The 19,068-nt window shown below is 41.7% G+C and overlaps 1 protein-coding gene across 1 annotated transcript in view; it reads right to left on the bottom strand.

Moving 5' to 3' along the window:
• nrip2 (nuclear receptor interacting protein 2) overlaps positions 1-19,068 on the bottom strand; it is a 56,339-nt gene that overhangs the window by 25,340 nt on the left and 11,931 nt on the right. The window contains exons 2-3 of the mRNA XM_078220012.1: positions 11,054-11,221; positions 5,166-5,248 (exon numbers count right to left, since the gene is read on the bottom strand). Coding sequence (XP_078076138.1) covers positions 5,166-5,248; positions 11,054-11,221 — 251 coding nt within the window. The remainder of the gene's footprint in view (positions 1-5,165; positions 5,249-11,053; positions 11,222-19,068) is intronic.

Here is a 19,068-nt window from a genome sequence, read left to right as displayed (position 1 = left end):
AATTAACATGAAAAGGTTGAGAAAATGAAACCTTCTTATTGAATTTGATGGTTCATTTTCCAAACAAAAGTGGGGGGGTGTAAAGAAACAAAGAAATTGTAATATTTTTCAATTGGTAATATCATTGTCAATGTCATATCTCTTACGTATTGGAAGGCAAATTATTGGAAGTTTGTGAGTATGGCAGCTGGAGTGAGAGACAGTGGGCCCGATTTTACCATTGCATCGCGCCTGTTTTCGGACGCGAAAACTTGGTAAAGTCAGGCGTGAAGCAATTAGCACAATCTGCGCCTGGGCGGATGCCCACATTACCAAGGCTCGAAAATGGCTGCGGTCCAAACCGCACCCGAAATGGGCGCAGCGGTGATTTAAATGCATTTGCACGCATTTAAATTGAATTAATGGGCTGCCCGCCCAACTTTACCAACATTTACCCCTTTACCATTGCATTTGCACGTCCAGATTCTGCGCGAAACAGACCTGCTCGGCAAAGGTCTGTTTCAGGCGCTCCAGCTTCTGAAGAGGTAAGTTTAGAGCTTCCAACAGCTCGCTGACTCAGATCGGTGGTGGGGAGGGGGAGGGAGGCGGGCCAGATCATTCTCTGGTGGGGGGGAGGGAGGAGGAGGCAGGTCAGATATATTTCTGGTGAGGGTGGTGGGGGAGGAGAGAAGCCCGATCATTCTCTGGTGAGGGCGTGGGGGGAAGAGGGAGGCCAGATCATTCTCTGGCGATGGGGAGAGGGGGCGGGGGGCGATCGTTCTCTGGTGGGGGGGGAGGGAGGCCAGATGGATCTCTGATGGGGAGGGGGGGGGCAGGGGGGGACCGCTGCCACACTGCGGGCGATCGGTGGGGGAGAAAGGGGACAGGGGGTCGCGATTGGTCTAGGTAGTGGGTGGATAAGGGGGACAGTTATGTTGTGGGGGTGGACCAATGTCTGTGGGGGCCATCTCCCGCTTTTTGCTTTTGGGCTGCTTTATCCGCTTTTTGCGGCCCGGGAGCGATGTGACAGGGGTGCGTTGGTCAAATGTTTTTTTCACTGCGCATGCGCAGTTCAAAGCTCCGATTGGAGCTGCAGCATTTCGAGCGTGCTAAGCCCCGTCCACAGCGCAATTCAGACTCGCGATTTGTTTTTCAGGCTGAGTGCGTATGGGGGCGCCTGAGAACAGTTTTCCAAATCGGATCTGAATTAGGCCCAGATTCAGCACTTAGAATCAAAATGGTAAAATCGGGCCCAGTGTGACTGTGAAAATCTAAGCTAACAATAAGAAACCAAAACAGAAAATGTTGGCAATTCGCAGTAGATCTGACAGCATCTATGGAGAGAGAATAGATCTAACATTTCAAGTTTGGATGACCCTTCATCAGAGCAACAATAAGAAGTGGTTTTGATATGGTAATGAGACAAGAGGGACTTCATAAGGCAATGACAGCAGTGGATGTAAATGGGTTGTTTTGGTTCAAAAGCGAATATATACATGTTGTAAAAAAAAGTGTAAGGAATTAAAGTAGAGTGAGTTTACTTTTAAATCTCAAGAGCTAAAATTTAAAAAATGAATTTAATCAATTCCGGGAGAAAGCATTTAATTTGATTTGATTTATTATTGTCACGTGTTGATATACAGTGAAAAGTATTGTTTCTTGTGCTATATAGACAAAGCATACCATTCATGGAGAAGGAAAGGAGATGGTGGAGAATGCAGTGCTACAGTAGCATTGTTAGAGAGTTTATAAGAGTTAGAGTAGAGTTTTAAAAGCATAGAATGAGAGTAAAAGATAGAATTAGAGGGTATGCTGGGGACAGCTGGCAAGAAGTCCCCACACTCCGGCACCATCTTGAAAGAGACTGTGAGATAATGGAGAAATCAATGGGAAATAACATTTAAGGAGATACTGAAACCTATGTGAGGGTTAGCTGCTTAGATCTCCCACCAGACAGCAGGATTAACTGATCAGAACTCCCAAAAAGCAATGCAAAACACCACAACTGAAGAACCAGCTGCTGTTAGCCTCAGAGAACATCCCGAGAAAAAACAAAGGTACCGAATGGTTAAAAGTCTATAAGGAGTTGCTGAACAGAAAAGAGGAAGGTTAGTTCTGAAGGTAGTTAAGCTAAGATCTTTTTGAACTGTCTTAAAGTATTGTTTACTGTGTGAAGGAATTTTTTTGTTAAATGTAATTCTTTTAATTTCTTAATGAACATTTACTTCACAATAAAATCATCACATACAGTCGGAGACATCATTTCTGGGTATCACAGCCTTTCCTCATATGATACAAATTGGAAAAAAAGCATTTTGACAGCTGTTTCAAGTTTCCCATATGGGATTTGAGGCAGCTCGGTGGTTGCCATCAGCCCTGCCATAACAATTGGCAGAATGATACTGATGCATAGAACAGAGCTGTAATATCTGAATGACAACAGCTAGAGTGGGTACTCAGATGACATATATACTAGAGAGGTCCAATCAATGCAGGGATGTGACTATGGTCGGGAGAGAAAAGGTACAAGTTCAAATAATGGCTAAGTGCCCAAGATGATGGGCAAAAGGCAAGATCTATGAACTGGCAAGATGGGGTGAAACAGTGGAAAGCAAGATAATGCAGTGTGAGCGTGCTTGGGATTTGAGAGTGACTCTTGCACCTGAGAGTGATTCTTGCACTAGGAAATGACCACATATAGACAACAGAATCTCTGATCTTGGGAGGGAGAGATCCTGTACAAGCAGTTCAGGAAGACATAGAACAGCAAGTAGATGCCCTAAATTATGAAATGGAAGAAGAACTACCAAACAATCTAGGAGCACTAGTAGATGTAGAAGCCCTTATGATTGCAAAGTTATGGTAGATGCCAATAGAAGATAAGTTAATAAGAGAGGCAAAACAAAGAGTTGGAAGGAATTTGGTGTCTCCTCTTAAGTACCAGATAGGGGACAGTCTGCCTTATCACATAGCTGGATATGTACCAAAAATGCCCTTGCAGATGGGACATAAGGCTAACATGACACTAAAGGCTTGGGGATTTGAAGAGAAACTTAGAGATCAGTATGTTATAGTGGACATCCCACAGTGGCGAAAAGTAACCCTGAAAATGTTCTTAGTTTTGCTGGCCACATATTTGTGGGAATGTAGGTCCATTAATATAAAAAACACATTTTTGCAGAGAAAAAAAATCCAGAGAGAAGTGTTTTTGAAAATATATAAAGAGGCAAGCAATGTAGAAAGGAAGCTGTGGAAATTAAACAAATGAATGGACTGAATAACACATTGAAGGTATGGTATTGTCAGTTAAGTCTGTCTTACTGAAAGTAGACTGTACTCAACAGAAAGCAGGTCCAGCAATGTTCTACTGGTACCACAAAGGGAAACTCGGGCATTTTTATTGTGCTTCATTTCGGTACAATCAAGTACTTTAATCAATTATATATCTCTCTGCTGGACACACAGCTTTGTGGACATCAGCTCCCAATTGTTTCTTTATAATCCTGCATTATAAGTCAAGGACATGAATCGTCATTTGTGAAGACCATCTTGTATCAAGGATACAAAGTACAGCTACAACGAGCAGCAATTAAGAAGGCCTGGGGCAGCTTGTGGAGAGGCATTTTTATTATGCAGGTTGATGATTTTCTATGGGGAGGTTCTGTGGAATGTGAGCAATTTGTTAAAAATTTGATTAAAGGTGAACTTAACATTCAAAGTCAAACTTTGGGGGCCTCTAAATAAAGAATGATAGGGGGGACATCTTGTATCAAGATGTTGTGTACTAAATATGGAAAATCATTTATTTATTTTTCCTGCAATTTGTTTTGAAATATTTCTTGTGTGTAATGTGTTTCAATTTAAAGAAAAGAGGGGAATCTGTTAATGGTATATTATTTGTATTATTATGGTTAAGAATACATGGGTGAAGGGCATTGATTAAGTAGCTAGAGGCATATGAAGAATGTGGACCATTTTCCGTATCTTGGGAGCCGCCACTCGATGAAAGCAGATATAAAACGATCATTGCTTCCAATGTGCTAAGCGCCATAATGTGGAAAAGAGTCTTTGAGGACCAGGATCTCAAACCCGTGACTAAGGTCCTGATTTACTTGACAGCAGTGATCCCCATGCTCCAGTACGCTTTGGAGACTTGGGCACCTCTGAAGCATTAGAGAATTATTACCGGCAATGCCTTCACAAGATTGGACAATAAGACCATCGCAAGATTCTCCATATCTGTGGGAAGAGAAGTGGTTCAAGAACAGCATCCTCTCCCAAATCAACTTGTGCTCATTACTCAAAACCAGCTCCCCCGGGCAGGACATGTTATTTGATTGCCTGACATCAGATTCCTGAAGCAACTGCTCTACTCTGAATTCAATCATGGCAGGAACCTCCGAGAAGGACAGCAGAAATGCTTCAGGGATGTCCTTAAAGCATCCTTGAAGAAATCAAGGATCGCTGCTGACTCATGGGAGTCCGTGGTTTGCAGACAATCAAAATGGAGAAGGCTCATTTAGGCAAGCACTGAACAGATTGAGAGACTTTGTCATGAACATGCAGAGACAAAGACAGATGAAGTGCATAAACCTCCAAACAATCCATCTACCCAACCCTTCAAACAACACCTACCCCACATGTGGCAGAATCTGCACATCGCATATTGGACTTATCAGCCATCCAGAACCCATCAAACTGATTCCAAGAGACTGCCTCAGAGAAGATATATAAGGAGGAGTTCTGAGACATGTGGCATTGGTGAGGGAGGAGACAGACATGTATTATTGCTTTATATAAGTAAATCTAGTATTAAGTAAAAGATTGGCAACTGGTTTCCTACTTCATCATCTTGCTTCAGAACATCTTTCATTGAAGCATAGTCAGCAATCTAAAACATGATAGGTATATACAAGTCAGAAAAGTCCAGCAAGCTTGCAATGCAGTCTATAACATAACGATTACTAGATTAATTATTAATAAAGGTTCTAGTACAAGCATTTCAATTAGCTAACAAGCATTTTCATTAGCTGATAGCAATTGGTTAAAATGGCTTTATTGGCATCTACTGCCTTATGAAATAAACAGCACCAGCTCTATCAGGGCACAGATCTTCAGATTGCTTGTCTCTAAAAATCCTTCCCTAATTTAAATGAGAGCAGTTCACCGGCTAACTGATATCTTACCCTATTCTGTTTAAACAACTGGTGGAGATTGTGTTCTGTTGGCAGCCTGTGTTGATGGTGACTTTGATCTCTTGGTCACAGCACTGAGGAAATAAGGGACATAGGTTACTGAAAGAGGAAATAAAAGGAACAGATCAAATGTCTTATCTTTCTATTTATAAAATTTATTAAAATTTTGTCCTTTTCAAGCATTAACTGTTTGATATAAAACTCTCTTGTGAGCATTTGATAGAAATGTTGGTGTTAAAAAATGTTAACACTTAGTTGTAACAGCACTGGTGGTGCATATAGCTAATCTTTTAATTTCTTTCTTTACACTATCTACAATCCCCATCTGATAGTGTATGCTCGTTCATTGGTAGATTTTTCCTCATCCCTTTGAAGTCTACTATCCAGAAGTTAAAAACCATCGTTCTTCTCACTTTTCTTGAAAGACTAATTTGGAATAACAAGTATGATTGTTATGAACTGCTTTCTGACTTTGGCCTTATCTATATTCCATAGCCATAATGATAAACATAGTGTTCATCCTCTGTCCTACAGCTTCCATAACTATTTGAGTTACATAACATTTATATAATCCTTCAGAATAGTATTTCACTTTCCTTTATCTTATTTCATCTGTCATTTTTCTTTCAGTAACTGAAATTTACAAAAATTTAAAGTATGACTTTAAAGACAATTTAAAAATAAGAGACATTTCACAACGCCATGCTGTTACAACCAGGAGCTATGCTGTTGTGGTATATCACGTGTGTCTGTCTTGCACCATCCTCACATCCCCTGTAACTCATCTGCAACCACTCTGTCATTCAACTAGCCTAGGTTAACCCCTGTTTTTTTCTGCCTGCCACTTTGCCTTCCAAATTGCTATAGCTTTTCTGTTCTGATCATATGGCCGATATACTGACATTTTCTTTTCTAAATGTCATGTTTTAAAGTACTTTTTGCTCTTCAATTGCAAACACCTCTTCATTCGTCTTATGATCTGTATATGGAATTTTACATTTCACAACAACATGATTAAATTTAAGTCTAGAACCAAATGCTGCAGTTCCACTGGCAATTTTTGCCTCAAATATTTATCAAATATTTTCTACATTACAACACTGACTCACAACTCAAAGAAGTACTTAATTAGTTGTAAAGTGCTTTGAGATCTCCTGAAGTTGTGAAAGGTGCTATATAAATTAAACTATTTTTTAAAATAAAAAATGGTTTTATTAATAAAGGTATAAAATGATGTTAGGCTAAATATTTGTAAACCTGGCAAAGTCTCAGCTGGAATATTACGTCCGTATCTGGGCACCATGCTAGAAGGGGCAACAAGGACACTAAGGAACAATTTAGCATGGCCAATCCACAAATACACATCTTTGGAGTGTGGGAGGAAACCGGAAGAAACCCCCACGCAGACACGAGGAGAACATGCAAACTCCACACAGTCACCCAAGGCCGGAAATGAACCTGGGTCCCTGGTGCTGTGAGGCAGCAGTGCTAACCACTGTGCCACCATGCCGCCTCTTAAATGCTGGAAAAGCTCAGCAGGTCTGGCAGCATCTGTGTAGCTTCATAGTGAGCATTACTGACACTTGCTTTCAATTCCAGATTTATTAATTGACCCATTCTTTTTCACAACACCCCCCACCACCCACATCCCCTTAGCCAATATCTGACATGCTACCATGTGTCCTGTTGGCAGGGTGTGCCCCTGCACAAGTGCAAGTGGACCAGCCTACAGTGGGGCCCCATGGGCTCCAAAATCCAGAGGTCATTGACTAAGAGATCTCAGCAGTCCGAGCTAGGATCTGAGCAGTCTACCTCCACTTCTGCACCATGTCAAATTGGTGGGAAGAGGAATAGTAAATCTGCATAAGGGTGTATGAGAAAATGTTCAGTTGTGAAATTTCTGTTCTTCAGTTGAATTAAATAAGTATTATTAATTTGTATCATTTTCCACTCTTGCCCATTCTTGGTTTCTGGGTGGCATGTCATCTTTTCCCTTGTTTGATAATGGATGAGTAGACATTAATTGATGTGCAAGAATATGTCTGCAGGATTGCTCTGCATCAATGGCATTGCTGGGGGAGGATATGAAAGGAGTAGCTATTGCATATTGTTCTGTAATTGCTTCCCTTATGCAACCTAAGTGAGTTGTGCTTTAATAAAGGTATCCTTGGCATTCTGGGCAGCCATGTGAGCAGTTAGTGCTCCATTGCCTTCATCACTTTTCTCCTCAGTTATCTTGTTTTCCTCTTCTTACTTGGAAATGTCTCCAAATGATCCATGCTCTGCTTCTTGTTCCTTTTGCTGGTCCAAACTGAGCACAGCAGGCAGCACACCATAAACATTTGGAGGCCTTGGCTGAAGGATGCCTCCAGAACTACCTAAGCACCTGAAGCACATTCTCAGCATGCCCAATGGCTTGAGTAGTCACACACCTCATAATGAAGTGGTGCTGTTCAGCATCATTGTCATGGTTTTCACAGCTGTCATCTGTTAAGTTTGAAGTAGGATCTCTTTTTGCAGCAACCCCTAAAGCCATTCTCACAGAGTTGAAAAGATTAGGAAACTTAGACTGCTGCAGGATGAAAGAATTGTGGAAGTTCTGTGGGAATCTTGTGAACACCTGCAGAATTATATTTGTAGATGTACACTGGCTGCACATCAATTGAATGGAAGCCCTTGGAGAAAGTAAATGCACAACAAAAATACAATAAACAATTCTTTGTGAATATTATTTGTTTATTCTACTATTTCCACGAGTTTTGAACAGCCTCATCTGGCATGTGGGAGGCTTTCAAGTGTAAGTTGATAGGGATTCAGGACCGGCACATTCCTGTAAGGATGAAGGATGAGTATGGCAAGTTTTGGGAACCTTGGATAACAAGAGATATTGTGAGCCTCGTCAAAGAGAAAAAGGAAGCATTTGTCAAAACTAGGAGGCTGGGAATGCACGAAGCAAGTGTAGAATACAAGGAAAGTAGAAAGAAACTTAAGCAAGGAGTAAGCAGGGCTAAAAGGGGTCATGAAAAAGCATTGGCCAGCAGGATTAAGGAATATCCCAAGGCTTGTTATACATATATAAAGAGCAAGAGGGTAGCCAGGGAGAGGGTTGGCCCACTCAAGGACAAGGGAGGGAATCTATGCATGGAGCCAAAGGAAATGGGCGAGGTATTAAATGAGTACTTTGCGTCAGTATTCACCAAAGAGAAGGACTTGGTGGATGATGAGTCTGGGAAAGGATGTGTAGATAGTTTGAGTCATGTTGAGATCAAAAAGGAGGAGGTATTGGGGTTCTTGAGAAACATTAAGGTAGACAAGTCCCCAGGGCCTGATGGGATATACCCCAGAATACTGAGAAAGGCAAGGGAGGACATTGCTGAGGCCTTGACTTCAAACTAGATCAAGGAAACCTTGCCCCTCGCATGTTAAATCTATGCCCCCTAGTAATTGACTCTTCCACCTTGGAAAAAAGCTTCTGACTATCCACTCTGTCCATGCCTCTCATAATCTTGTAGACTTCTAACAGGTCTCCCCATAACCTCCGTCGCTCCAGTGAGAACAAACCAAGTTTCTCCAACCTCTCCTCATAGCTAATGCCCTCCATACCAGGCAACCTCCTGGTAAATCTTTTCTGTACCTTCTCCAAAGCCTCCACATCCTTCTGGTAGTGCGGCGACCAGAATTGAAAACTATATTCCAAGTGTGGCCTAACTAAGGTTCTATAAAGCTGCAACATGACTTGCCAATTTTTAAACTCAATACCCCTGACAGTCTTCCTCATATCAGCCCAACCCGTGTTCGGGGCCCAGAAGGACCTGCGGCAAGGCAAGAAGGCAATTCAGCTTATTGTTAAAGGTCGGTAATTGAGGCTGATTGGGATTTTCCTGAAGGTGGGCACCCAACTTCAGGCCTCTCCCTGCTTGCCTGGATGGGGGTACAGTCAAAGGCAACCCCCAACCATATCCCTCCAAAACTTCTACAGTGGTGGCCTAGCTATGTTCTGCATTTTGTTCAATTAAAATTTTTTAAAAGTGGCTGAGAGAGCCCTGTTGAGATGCCTTTCCAGTTACTGACCAGAGTTGAGTTTGGAATCCAGGGAAGCATGGGTGTGTGTTTGGGTGGTGTCACAGTTCAGATAGTGAAGAAAGTATGAAGTTTTTTTTTCAAAATGGGCAATGGTTGAGCTGACAAGATGGCTCCAGCTGGTCACATGCTAGATTCCAGAAGTTTCAAAGTTAACAAAGGCAATCACCAATTATATCTGGAATGTCACACTCCTTGTATAGCATAAACATTCCAACCCAGCCGACACAATGGTCCATCAGATAGTTAGTCTGCTCCAGCCAACTTGAACCCATACAACCCTTTGCAGATCCTAATCTCCAATAATGGTGCTAATGGCTTAAACATTAACTGTTTTCACACAATGATTTCAACAAGAGAGCCTCGTTTAACAACCCGAAACCAGTATCACATGACCGAGACTTGGGCCGACTGGCTTTCTTTAATTATACTGTCCTGGGACCTTATGGTTAGTTACTGTTTGACTTTGATCTACGTGCCTTCTCCCATCATTGAAGTCTCACTCGGAAAAGATGGATCACCGTATAATCAGTCAACCTCTGCTTGGGAGAAGTCTTCCAGTAGACTTCTGATTCTGGACACACGTAAAACCCTAACTTGTATCTAGTTGTAATTGTGCCCTGAACCCTTTTCGTTTTTTTCTTATCCCCATTTGTTGTGTGAATGCAAGAAGGGTGGACGCTGTGAAACCCCTCTTGCATGTGTGTGTGAAAATAAACGTACCTTTTTTTACCTTACTTCAAGTTTGCTGTGTAAGTTATTCATAGAGGATTGGAACAATCCAAATTCAAGGGTTGGGGAAAATACGCCACCATTTATAAAGGGGGAAATCAGAATTTTAAAAAACCTTTCTGTTTCTGGCCAGGTATTGAGTGATAAATCAGGATAGTTTAAATTGACCCCCTCCTGTCCATGACAATGAGAAGGTGTGGTGGGTGAAGATCCTACTGCCTTCCCATCTCCAATTAAGTCCAGGGCAAGGCTTGAGGACTTCTTGTCTGGAGGCCATTTGAGCCCCTGAAGTGCCTCATCCTTCTGCTGCTGGTATTCAACCAGTGGTGGGCAGGAAACTTGTCATGCTCTACTGGGTTTCCCTGTGGTCTTCTCTGGAGGGGTGGGGGAGAGTCCCTTATTCAGTAGCACTCAATCAAGAGACCTTGCAACGGGAAGGGGGGGATGCCTGCAGATAGCCATTTCTCAGCCCTACATTTGCTGTAGACATTCTACCCCACTTACCTGTCTCCGGAGGATCTATAGCCGATCATCTGCATAAGACCAGCAGTGGCCAGTGCTCCAACTAGCGCTGCCATTCCTGCAGAGCTGCCAGCCTCTGATTGGCCAGCAGCTCTCAAAGATAGGCTATCTGTCTCACAGTAGGAAGTGCACTGAATAAATAACCTCAGGGAAGGTGGGAACGTTGCTGGCAGAGTTCCCACTTACAGTTAGGGACTTTATTACTTCCGGGCTCCCAGAGATTGGGGTCAGTGGGAAAGCCACCATATTTCACAACGGATGACGGGTTCTCCCACTTCCCACATCAAATTCCATTCTTATTCTGCACTTGTTCAGCACATTGAACTATGTCTTCTACACATACGATCTGAGCTCCCAATAAAGTACACACAATGAACTTTAAATTTCTTGTTTTGATCAAGGTGATCAAATGTTATAAATATTTTCAAGTTACTCTGCTTTATCATTGTTTTCTCTGAGATACTCTAAATAGTGTAGCAATAATGACTGCAGGATTATTAGACAGAGAACATTATTGAGTTACACTGCAATGCAACTTTACATACCTTGCAGTAGATATTGAGTGTGTCCCATTGCTGTGAACATGCAGTATCCCTGTCTACGCTGGACTTCACCTCCTCAGCAAGTGGTGATTGAGTCATAGACCTTGGATCCACATGCAATTTTGTGATGTTGCTCTCAAGTAATCGTCTTTGAACAATGTTGTGAGGTTGCTGTGTGGAAAAACAGAAAGTAAAACGAAACAGCATGTGCATAAAAGAAATCCACGGTTGAGCTCTCTCCGTCATTGCAGGATCAAACTACCTCAAACTCAAGATCATTGGTAATTTGATTCATAAAGGATAGGAGAGATTTTTTAAAATGATAAGTATTATGATTCCTTTCTTCATATCCATGGCATAAAAAATATATCAAATATCCACTTATATATCCACTAGGGGGTATATTCCCTACAAACCTCAAGCCATCTGAAATATCAGTTCATACTGTAATATTTTTGAGTGTTTAAAACCCTTTAAACCTTTCAATATACTATTTATTTAAATAGATAAAACACCTCAGTGGACAGAAAAAAGAGTATATGAAAATATTAAGCATCTGGTTGCTATTATCAGCAACACTAATTTCCAGCCTCGTGCTTAATTTTTAAAATGCTACTAATTCCTCATTGCTATCTTCACTTTCTTCCTCTGCCATGACACAATAACTATGCTGAAGGATACATTTATAGCGTATGCAGCAGATGACAATCATTCTGGAAGCCAATGTTGGAGAAGGGAAACTGCAGTGCAAAGTTGCTCCCAATTGGTTCAGATATGTACAACATGGCTGAAGCGTTAACTCTTTAACTCTTGTTTTTCTCTGCACAGATGTTGCCTGAACTGCTGAGTATTTCCAGAATTTTCTGTTTTTATTTCAGATTTCCAGCATACAGTATTGAGTTTTGTTGTTACCTGGGCTGTGCTTCAGTCTGTGGTGGCACAATAGGTGACATGACCTACAACTGCACATGATGGTCTTAGCTGGGGGCTAGTCTTTCATCTTTTGTTTCTCGGCCGATAAGATGGCAAATTTATTTGACTTTATGTTAGAACATCATGAGAGCTTCCTGAATGTTGCATGATTCTGAGCCGGTGTTTAGACTGAGAGAATAAAATATCTTTGGGTCACATAGGGAAATGCATTATCAGACAAAGTCAGCATGAATTTACGAAAGGGAAATAATGCTTGACAAACCTACTGGAATTCTTTGAGGATGAAACTAGTAGAGTTGACCAGGAAGAACCGGTGGATGTGTCTGTTTAGACTTTCGGAAGACGTTCGACAAGGTTTTATATAGCAGTTTACTATGTAAAGTTAAAACGCATGGGATTGTGGGCAGTGTCTTGAGATGGATAGAAAGCTGGTTAGCAGACATGAAGCAAAAGAGTTGGAATAAATGGGTCTTTTTCTGATTGGCAGGCAGTGACTAGTAGAGTACTGCAGGGGTCTGTGTTAGGATCCCCAACTGTTCACCTTATATATTAATGATTTGGACAAGAGAACTAAATATATTATCTCCAAATTTGCAGTTTAAGTTTATTTATTAGTGTCACAAGTAGGCTTACACTGCAATGAAGTTACTGTGAAAATCCCCTAGTCATCACACTCCATTGCCTGTTCGAGCAGACTGAGGGAGAATTTAGCAGATGATGCAAAGTTGGGTGGGAGTGTGAGCTGTGAGGAGGATATAGAAATGCTTCAGTATGATTTGGACAGGCTGGGTGACTGGGCATATGCAATGCAGAATCAGTATAATATGGATAAATGTGAGGTTATCCACTTCTGTAGAAAAAATAGGAAGACAGATTATTATTTGAATGGGTGTAAATTGAGACAGGTGGATACTCAGCAAGTCATTGGTGTCCTCATGCACCAGTCGCTGAAAGTAAGCGCACAGAGTTTGAATATAGAAATAGGGATGTTTTACTGCAATTGGTACAGGTTGTTGGTGAGGCCACACCTGGAGTATTGTGTGCAATTTTAGTGTCCTTGTCTAAGGAAGGATGTTCTTGCTATCAAGGGAGTGCAGTGAAGAGCTAAATGGATCAATGATAGAAACTTATAAAATTCTAACAGGATTAGACAGGGTAGAATCAGAAAGAATGTTCCCAATGGTGGGGGAATCCAGAACTCGTCATAATTTGAGGATAAGGGGTAAACCTTTTAGAACTGAGGAGAAATTTCTTTGCCCAGCGAGAGGTAAATGTGTGAAACTCACTACTACAGAAGGTAGTTGAGGGCAAAATGTTGTGTGATTTTAAGAATGAATTAGATATAGCTCTTGGAGCTAAATGGATCAAGGGATATGGGGCAAGGCAGGATCAAGATATTGAATTTGAAAATCAGCCATGATTATAATAAATGGCAGAGCGGATCCGTAGGGCCGAATTACCTACTCCTGCTTCCTTTTCTATGTATGTTCGAGAGGTCCTAATTGCAAAATGGGTTTATTTGATGAGCCTCTAGATTCTGATAAAACCAGAAATTCCAAAGAGTATTTTTTTGGTTCTGTTAGTAGAAAAAATTGATGAAGCTGTTGGTCTTACTGAATAATTCATCTGTAAGTTCTTTGATACGTCCATGGAAAGCAAACAGGCAAACACTGCAGATGGCCTCGGTACTAGTCTGAAGGAACCTGACATGATAAAATTGATGGTTTTGTCTCTTCTGCTGTTTGCAATGCCATACCTGTGTAACATGTCATATGAAGATTTTCCTGAGGAAGACAGCACAAGTTTGTTGCTACTTCCTTTTTCCAATGGCAGCCTCCTTAGGCACATCTGTACTGACACTACCAGATAACTGGGTCCGCTATAGTAAATCTACTGTATATCAAAACAACGGAACTTGATGCTGCCCATTTTTTTGTAGTCCTCTGCCAATTCAAGTGCTAATTGAGCACGGAATATCGTCCTTAGAGGATAGAAAATACTTAGGAGTTTGAAAAGAAAATTCACAGCAGTATATCCGCAATCTGTACCTTCAGCAATGTCTGTTCCATTTGAGTAGGGCGAAAGCAGCAAACAAGCAACGTGTTTATGTGGTAATCAGTCTCTGCTAAGTGCCAGTTGAATAGGCCTTTAGTGAAAATTGAGTGCATTATCCTTCAAACTAAAAATTCTTCATATGGTATTTTTAAGTGGATGGAAGAAAGCAATATACTTCAGCTGCAGTCTAGCCCACTTAGATGCCATTATTGCACATTTATCACAAACATTATATTAAATGCTGGCAGTAAATTTGAGCTTTTATATTATTGTAGAAGATGAAAAGCTTTACTCCATATCCAACTTGTGCCTGATGCGGAAGTGTTTGTTTCATGCGACAATGTAGTTTTTAACCCTGCATCTGATCAACATCCATTTGCCCAAAATGACTAGGAACAATACAGATACGTGGAATAACCAATTTGGTTTAAGAGTGAATGGTAATACTGATTGGAACATGAGGCTGAAGTACCATACACAGAACACCTTCTGCAGAAAAGATTAAGAAACATCCCCATTTCACTCCTCTCTGGAAAGCATTTTTTGTTGGGAGATGAGTTTTCAGGCACAGTTTACAAGCATCTCAATCAAGTACCTTGTTAGATGTTAAGCCATGATGGAGGACTTAGTCGACATGTGGCAGGTCTTTATCAATTGGATATTGAGAAAATAATGATTAGAAGCATTTAATTACAATGCATCAATCAGGACATTTGTTCAATATGCTGCCTAAAAATACATGATTACACAAGATATCCAAAAGCCCAGAAATATTTTGTAAAATTAAATCCCCACAATGTTAGTTCTTCTTTACTTAATGCAATGATGCATGCCACTTGCTGATTCGGTCCAGTGCTAATCAATTTATCTGTGGGAAAGTTAATTCTCATAAATATTAGCTACAAAAATTTAGCTTCACAAAGTGCATGGATTCTTTCAGACAGCAAAGTGTATTTCAAAAAATTATGGTATCAGCTATTTTCATCAAACTTTCATGATTCCTTACTAAATAGGGAGGGCTAAAAGTTTAAAGTTTATTTATTAGTGTCAAAGTAATGCCTACATTAACACTATAATGAAGTTATTGTGAAATTCCCCTTGTCACCACACTCTGGTGCCTGTTCGGCACCAGCACGTCTTTCAGACTGTGGGAGGAAACCGGAGCACCCGGAGGAAACCCACGCAGAAACGGGGAGAATGTGCAAACTCCACACAGACAGTGAACCAAGCCGGGAATGGAACCCGGTCCCTGGCGCTGTGAGGCAGCAGTGCTAACCACAGTGCCACCCCAAGGGTTCCAATAAGATATATTGTTGCAAAGAACTTTCATGTAATTTTATTTCTCTTGTTCTGTTTTTTTTCTGATTAACCATGGACTCGAGCTTTACACTCTACTACACACCCCTTCCTTCACCCAACTTTCCCCTTCTCATTATCTGTTCACTCACAGCAGCCCTTGAGGTGGAGAGAGAGAGAGAGAATGCAGTGACTCAGCACTGATGATGAGACCCCATCATTTGATCTGACACTCACAATCACCAGCTCAGATACAGGCACTGCAGTAACCTTACAAGGTGGTACAGAGTTGAAATCTGCATGTGGTGACTCAGTGGCCATTGGTTTGTGTGCCAGTTCACCAGAGGTGAAAGTCCCAGTAGAGTTCTGCTTCAGAGCACTCAGACGAGAGCTGCATGTAGAAAATGCCGATGGACATGCACACTGAGATGCTGGTGCATTGGTTGACCTGCCAGACCACTCGCTTCTTGTCACTTCCAAGAGGCATGAACAAGTCCAACTCCAAGGCTGCAGAGGAAATCATGCAGAGTTTGTCCTCTCCATAGCTCTGATCTGTCGTCTGTCAGAGGTCAGAGACAGTAAGGAGTCTAACAACACCAGGTTAAAGTCCAACAGGTTTATTTGGTTGCAAAAGCCACTAGCTTTCGGAGCGCTGCTCCTTAGGAGCTCCTTAGGAGCAGCGCTCCGAAAGCTAGTGGCGTTTGCTACCAAATAAACCTGTTGGACTTTAACCTGGTGTTGTTAGACTCCTTACTGTGTTTACCCCAGTCCAACGCCGGCATTTCCACATCAGAGGTCAGAGACCCAGAGGTATGTCATCCACCTACCTGTTGCAGCTTTTCTATGGTCAGATCACCCACTCCTGTGCCCTCCCTGTGAGAATGCAGCAATAATCCCTGCCAAACCCAGGTACTCACCACAACACCTCCAAAAACACTCCAGAGTACTTTCAGACACTTTGCAATAACAGAAATTCTTCAAAGTTATCTTGCATGCAAGTTGGACACCTGACCCCTTAATTAACGTTAGTAATGAACCCCTCTTACAGTTGAATGCTTAATCTTTGTTGAGTAACATGAAAGTTTATTGAACGGCCATGCTTAGCCCAAATTTGGAAAATAGGAATCCATTCAGCTGGTAGAGATATGTGATGTCACAATATCACCAAGTTCAGATTCTCAGAAGGAACACCCCGTTCTCAAGGCTGTGTGCTGTGTAGGTCATGCCAGAAACCATTGCCAACATAATCTGCACCCCAGAGGGACATTTGGCTTCATTAGCATCACTGAAGGCAGTGCTACTGATCCAGACTTTGCACCCAAAGTCTCCCTGGACTTGAACATGCCAAATTGTTACTCACTCAGCAGGTTTCTCCATAGACCAGCTCACCCCACATTAAAATCAGGGCCCCTTACACCTATTTTACTTGTGATTTGTATCAATTAATCATCTGATGGATATGCCAATGCTATGATTTGGGAAACTCCAGTGCAAACACCTCTACAGACCATTGGCGGTTAAACCCATCTCACATTGGTGGAAATGTGACACAATACCAGAGGTGAAAATGTGGGGCCACAATTTTTAAGCAAGGTTTGTCTTTTAATCTATCAATCTATCTAAAATTGCTACCCTAAACACAACAAATTCTCAGTCTATTATAACTCTCAAGATAAGAATTTAATAGGTAAATATAATTTTCTTACTGTCTTTACTGTGCAGAGCTTCTGTCATCAGGATTATAGGGGTACAGGTTACAGATTACTGAAATGTGTTCACAGAGGATGTTCACAAGGACCGCTGTAATTAGAAGGGCTGGTTCTCTTGCATGGGAAGTATATATAATGAGCCTGTGTACCTCTCCACCCCTTTCTCTCCGATTGACTTTCTCTCTTTGTTGTTCCTGTCTGTCTGTCTCATCTATTTGGGGCCTTCTCTATCATTCCCCACCTTTCTCTCAAAGTTGTTGGAGGTGTCTGATTGTGTCTCTGTTTTCTTCTTCTTGTTTTGTTTTCACTTTTCATCAGCTTTTTGTCTACATGTTTATTTTCAGAGCTTCTGTCATCTTTGCTTTCCACAGGTAACCTTTCTCCCTCCAAATTGCCTTCCTGCCTTCCTCACTTTATCCACCTGATCTATCAGCCTCCAGTTTTCATTTTGTAGAACTTGGAATTTTGTTTTCTGACATCGCACATTAATTGCAGCTGTCACACAGAGGGAAGTACATTACCGTTTGAACGTGCCATGCTCTGGGTATTTTTGTTCCCGTGGAACAAAGATTGTTTGTTCCTGATGGCTTGGGCTAACATGTGAGCTGAAGTTAAATTCAAACTGAGGAAGCTCAACAAACTTAGCAGCAAAAATGCCGCATTAATTATCAGATTCAGACAGTGAAATTCGCGGCACAAACTGTACAAAAGGTTCACATGAAGAGGCAGCTTGGAACAGAGTAGAGAATAACAAACACCCAGGTGAAATAGGAAGAATGAAGAGAGAGAGTGGGCAAAATCTTAACAAAAAATGGCAGATTCTGGCGAAAAACTGAATGATTCTTGCCAATGGTGCCAGAATGTTTTCAGATGGACAAGCCTGCTAAAATGACAAATGTTACCTGATACCATCTTTAGCAAGCCAACTGAGAATGAGACAGACACAGAGAACAAGGCTGGTGTGCTCAATTCAAAGAGGTTGATTGAATTACATCAGAGTGACTCAAAATTAAAACAACACTATCAGACTGCGTACTTAGAACTGGAAGCTCAATGCATTCCCACTTGTTATTATGTATAGGGGAACATATTAATGAGAAAATGGTGACCACCACGTTGGTGCGTAGAAAAAAAGGGCAGAGTATAGGAAGGAGATTCTGAGGATAAGAACAAAGAACAAAGAAAATTACAGCACAGGAACAGGCCCTTCAATCCTCCAAGCCTGCACCGACCATGCTGCCCGACTTAAGCAAAACCCCCTATGCTTCTGGGGACCATATCCCTCTATTCCCATCTCATTCATGTACTTGTCAAGACGCCCCTTAAAAGTCACTACCGTATTCGCTTCCACTACCTCCCCCGGCAACGGGTTCCAGGCACCCACCACTCTCTGTGTAAAAAATCTGCCTCGTACATCTCTTTTAAAACTTGCCCCTCGCACCTTAAACCTATGCCCCCTAGTAATTAACTCTTCCACCCTGGGAAAAAGCTTCTGACTATCCACTCTGTCCATGCCTCTCATAATCTTGTAGACTTCTATCAGGTCTCCCCTCAACCTCCGTCGCTCCAGTGAGAACAAACCAAGTTTCTCCAACCTCTCCTCAGGTAATGCCCTCCATACCAGGCAACATCCTGGTAAATCTTTTCTGTACCCTCTCCAAAGCCTCCACATCCTTCTGGTAGTGTGGCGACCAGAATTGAACACTATATTCCAAGTGCGGCATCACTAAGGTTCTATAAAGTGTCAACATGACTTGCCAATTTTTAAACTCAATATCCTGGCCGATGAAGGCGAGAATGCCGTGTGCCTTCTTGACTACCTTCTCCACCTGCATTGCCACTTTCAGTGACCTGTGTACCTGTACACCCAGATCCCTTTGCCTATCAATACTCCTAAGGGTTCTGCCATTTACTGTATATTTCCTATTTGTATTAGACCTTCCAAAATGCATTACCTCACATTTGTCCGGATTAAACTCCATCTGCCATCTCTCCACCCAAGTCTCCAACTGATCTATATCCTGC

This window comes from Mustelus asterias, chromosome 9 (assembly GCF_964213995.1).
Source record: "Mustelus asterias chromosome 9, sMusAst1.hap1.1, whole genome shotgun sequence".
NCBI lineage: Eukaryota > Metazoa > Chordata > Chondrichthyes > Carcharhiniformes > Triakidae > Mustelus > Mustelus asterias.
This window is presented reverse-complemented; position numbering and strand designations above follow the sequence as displayed.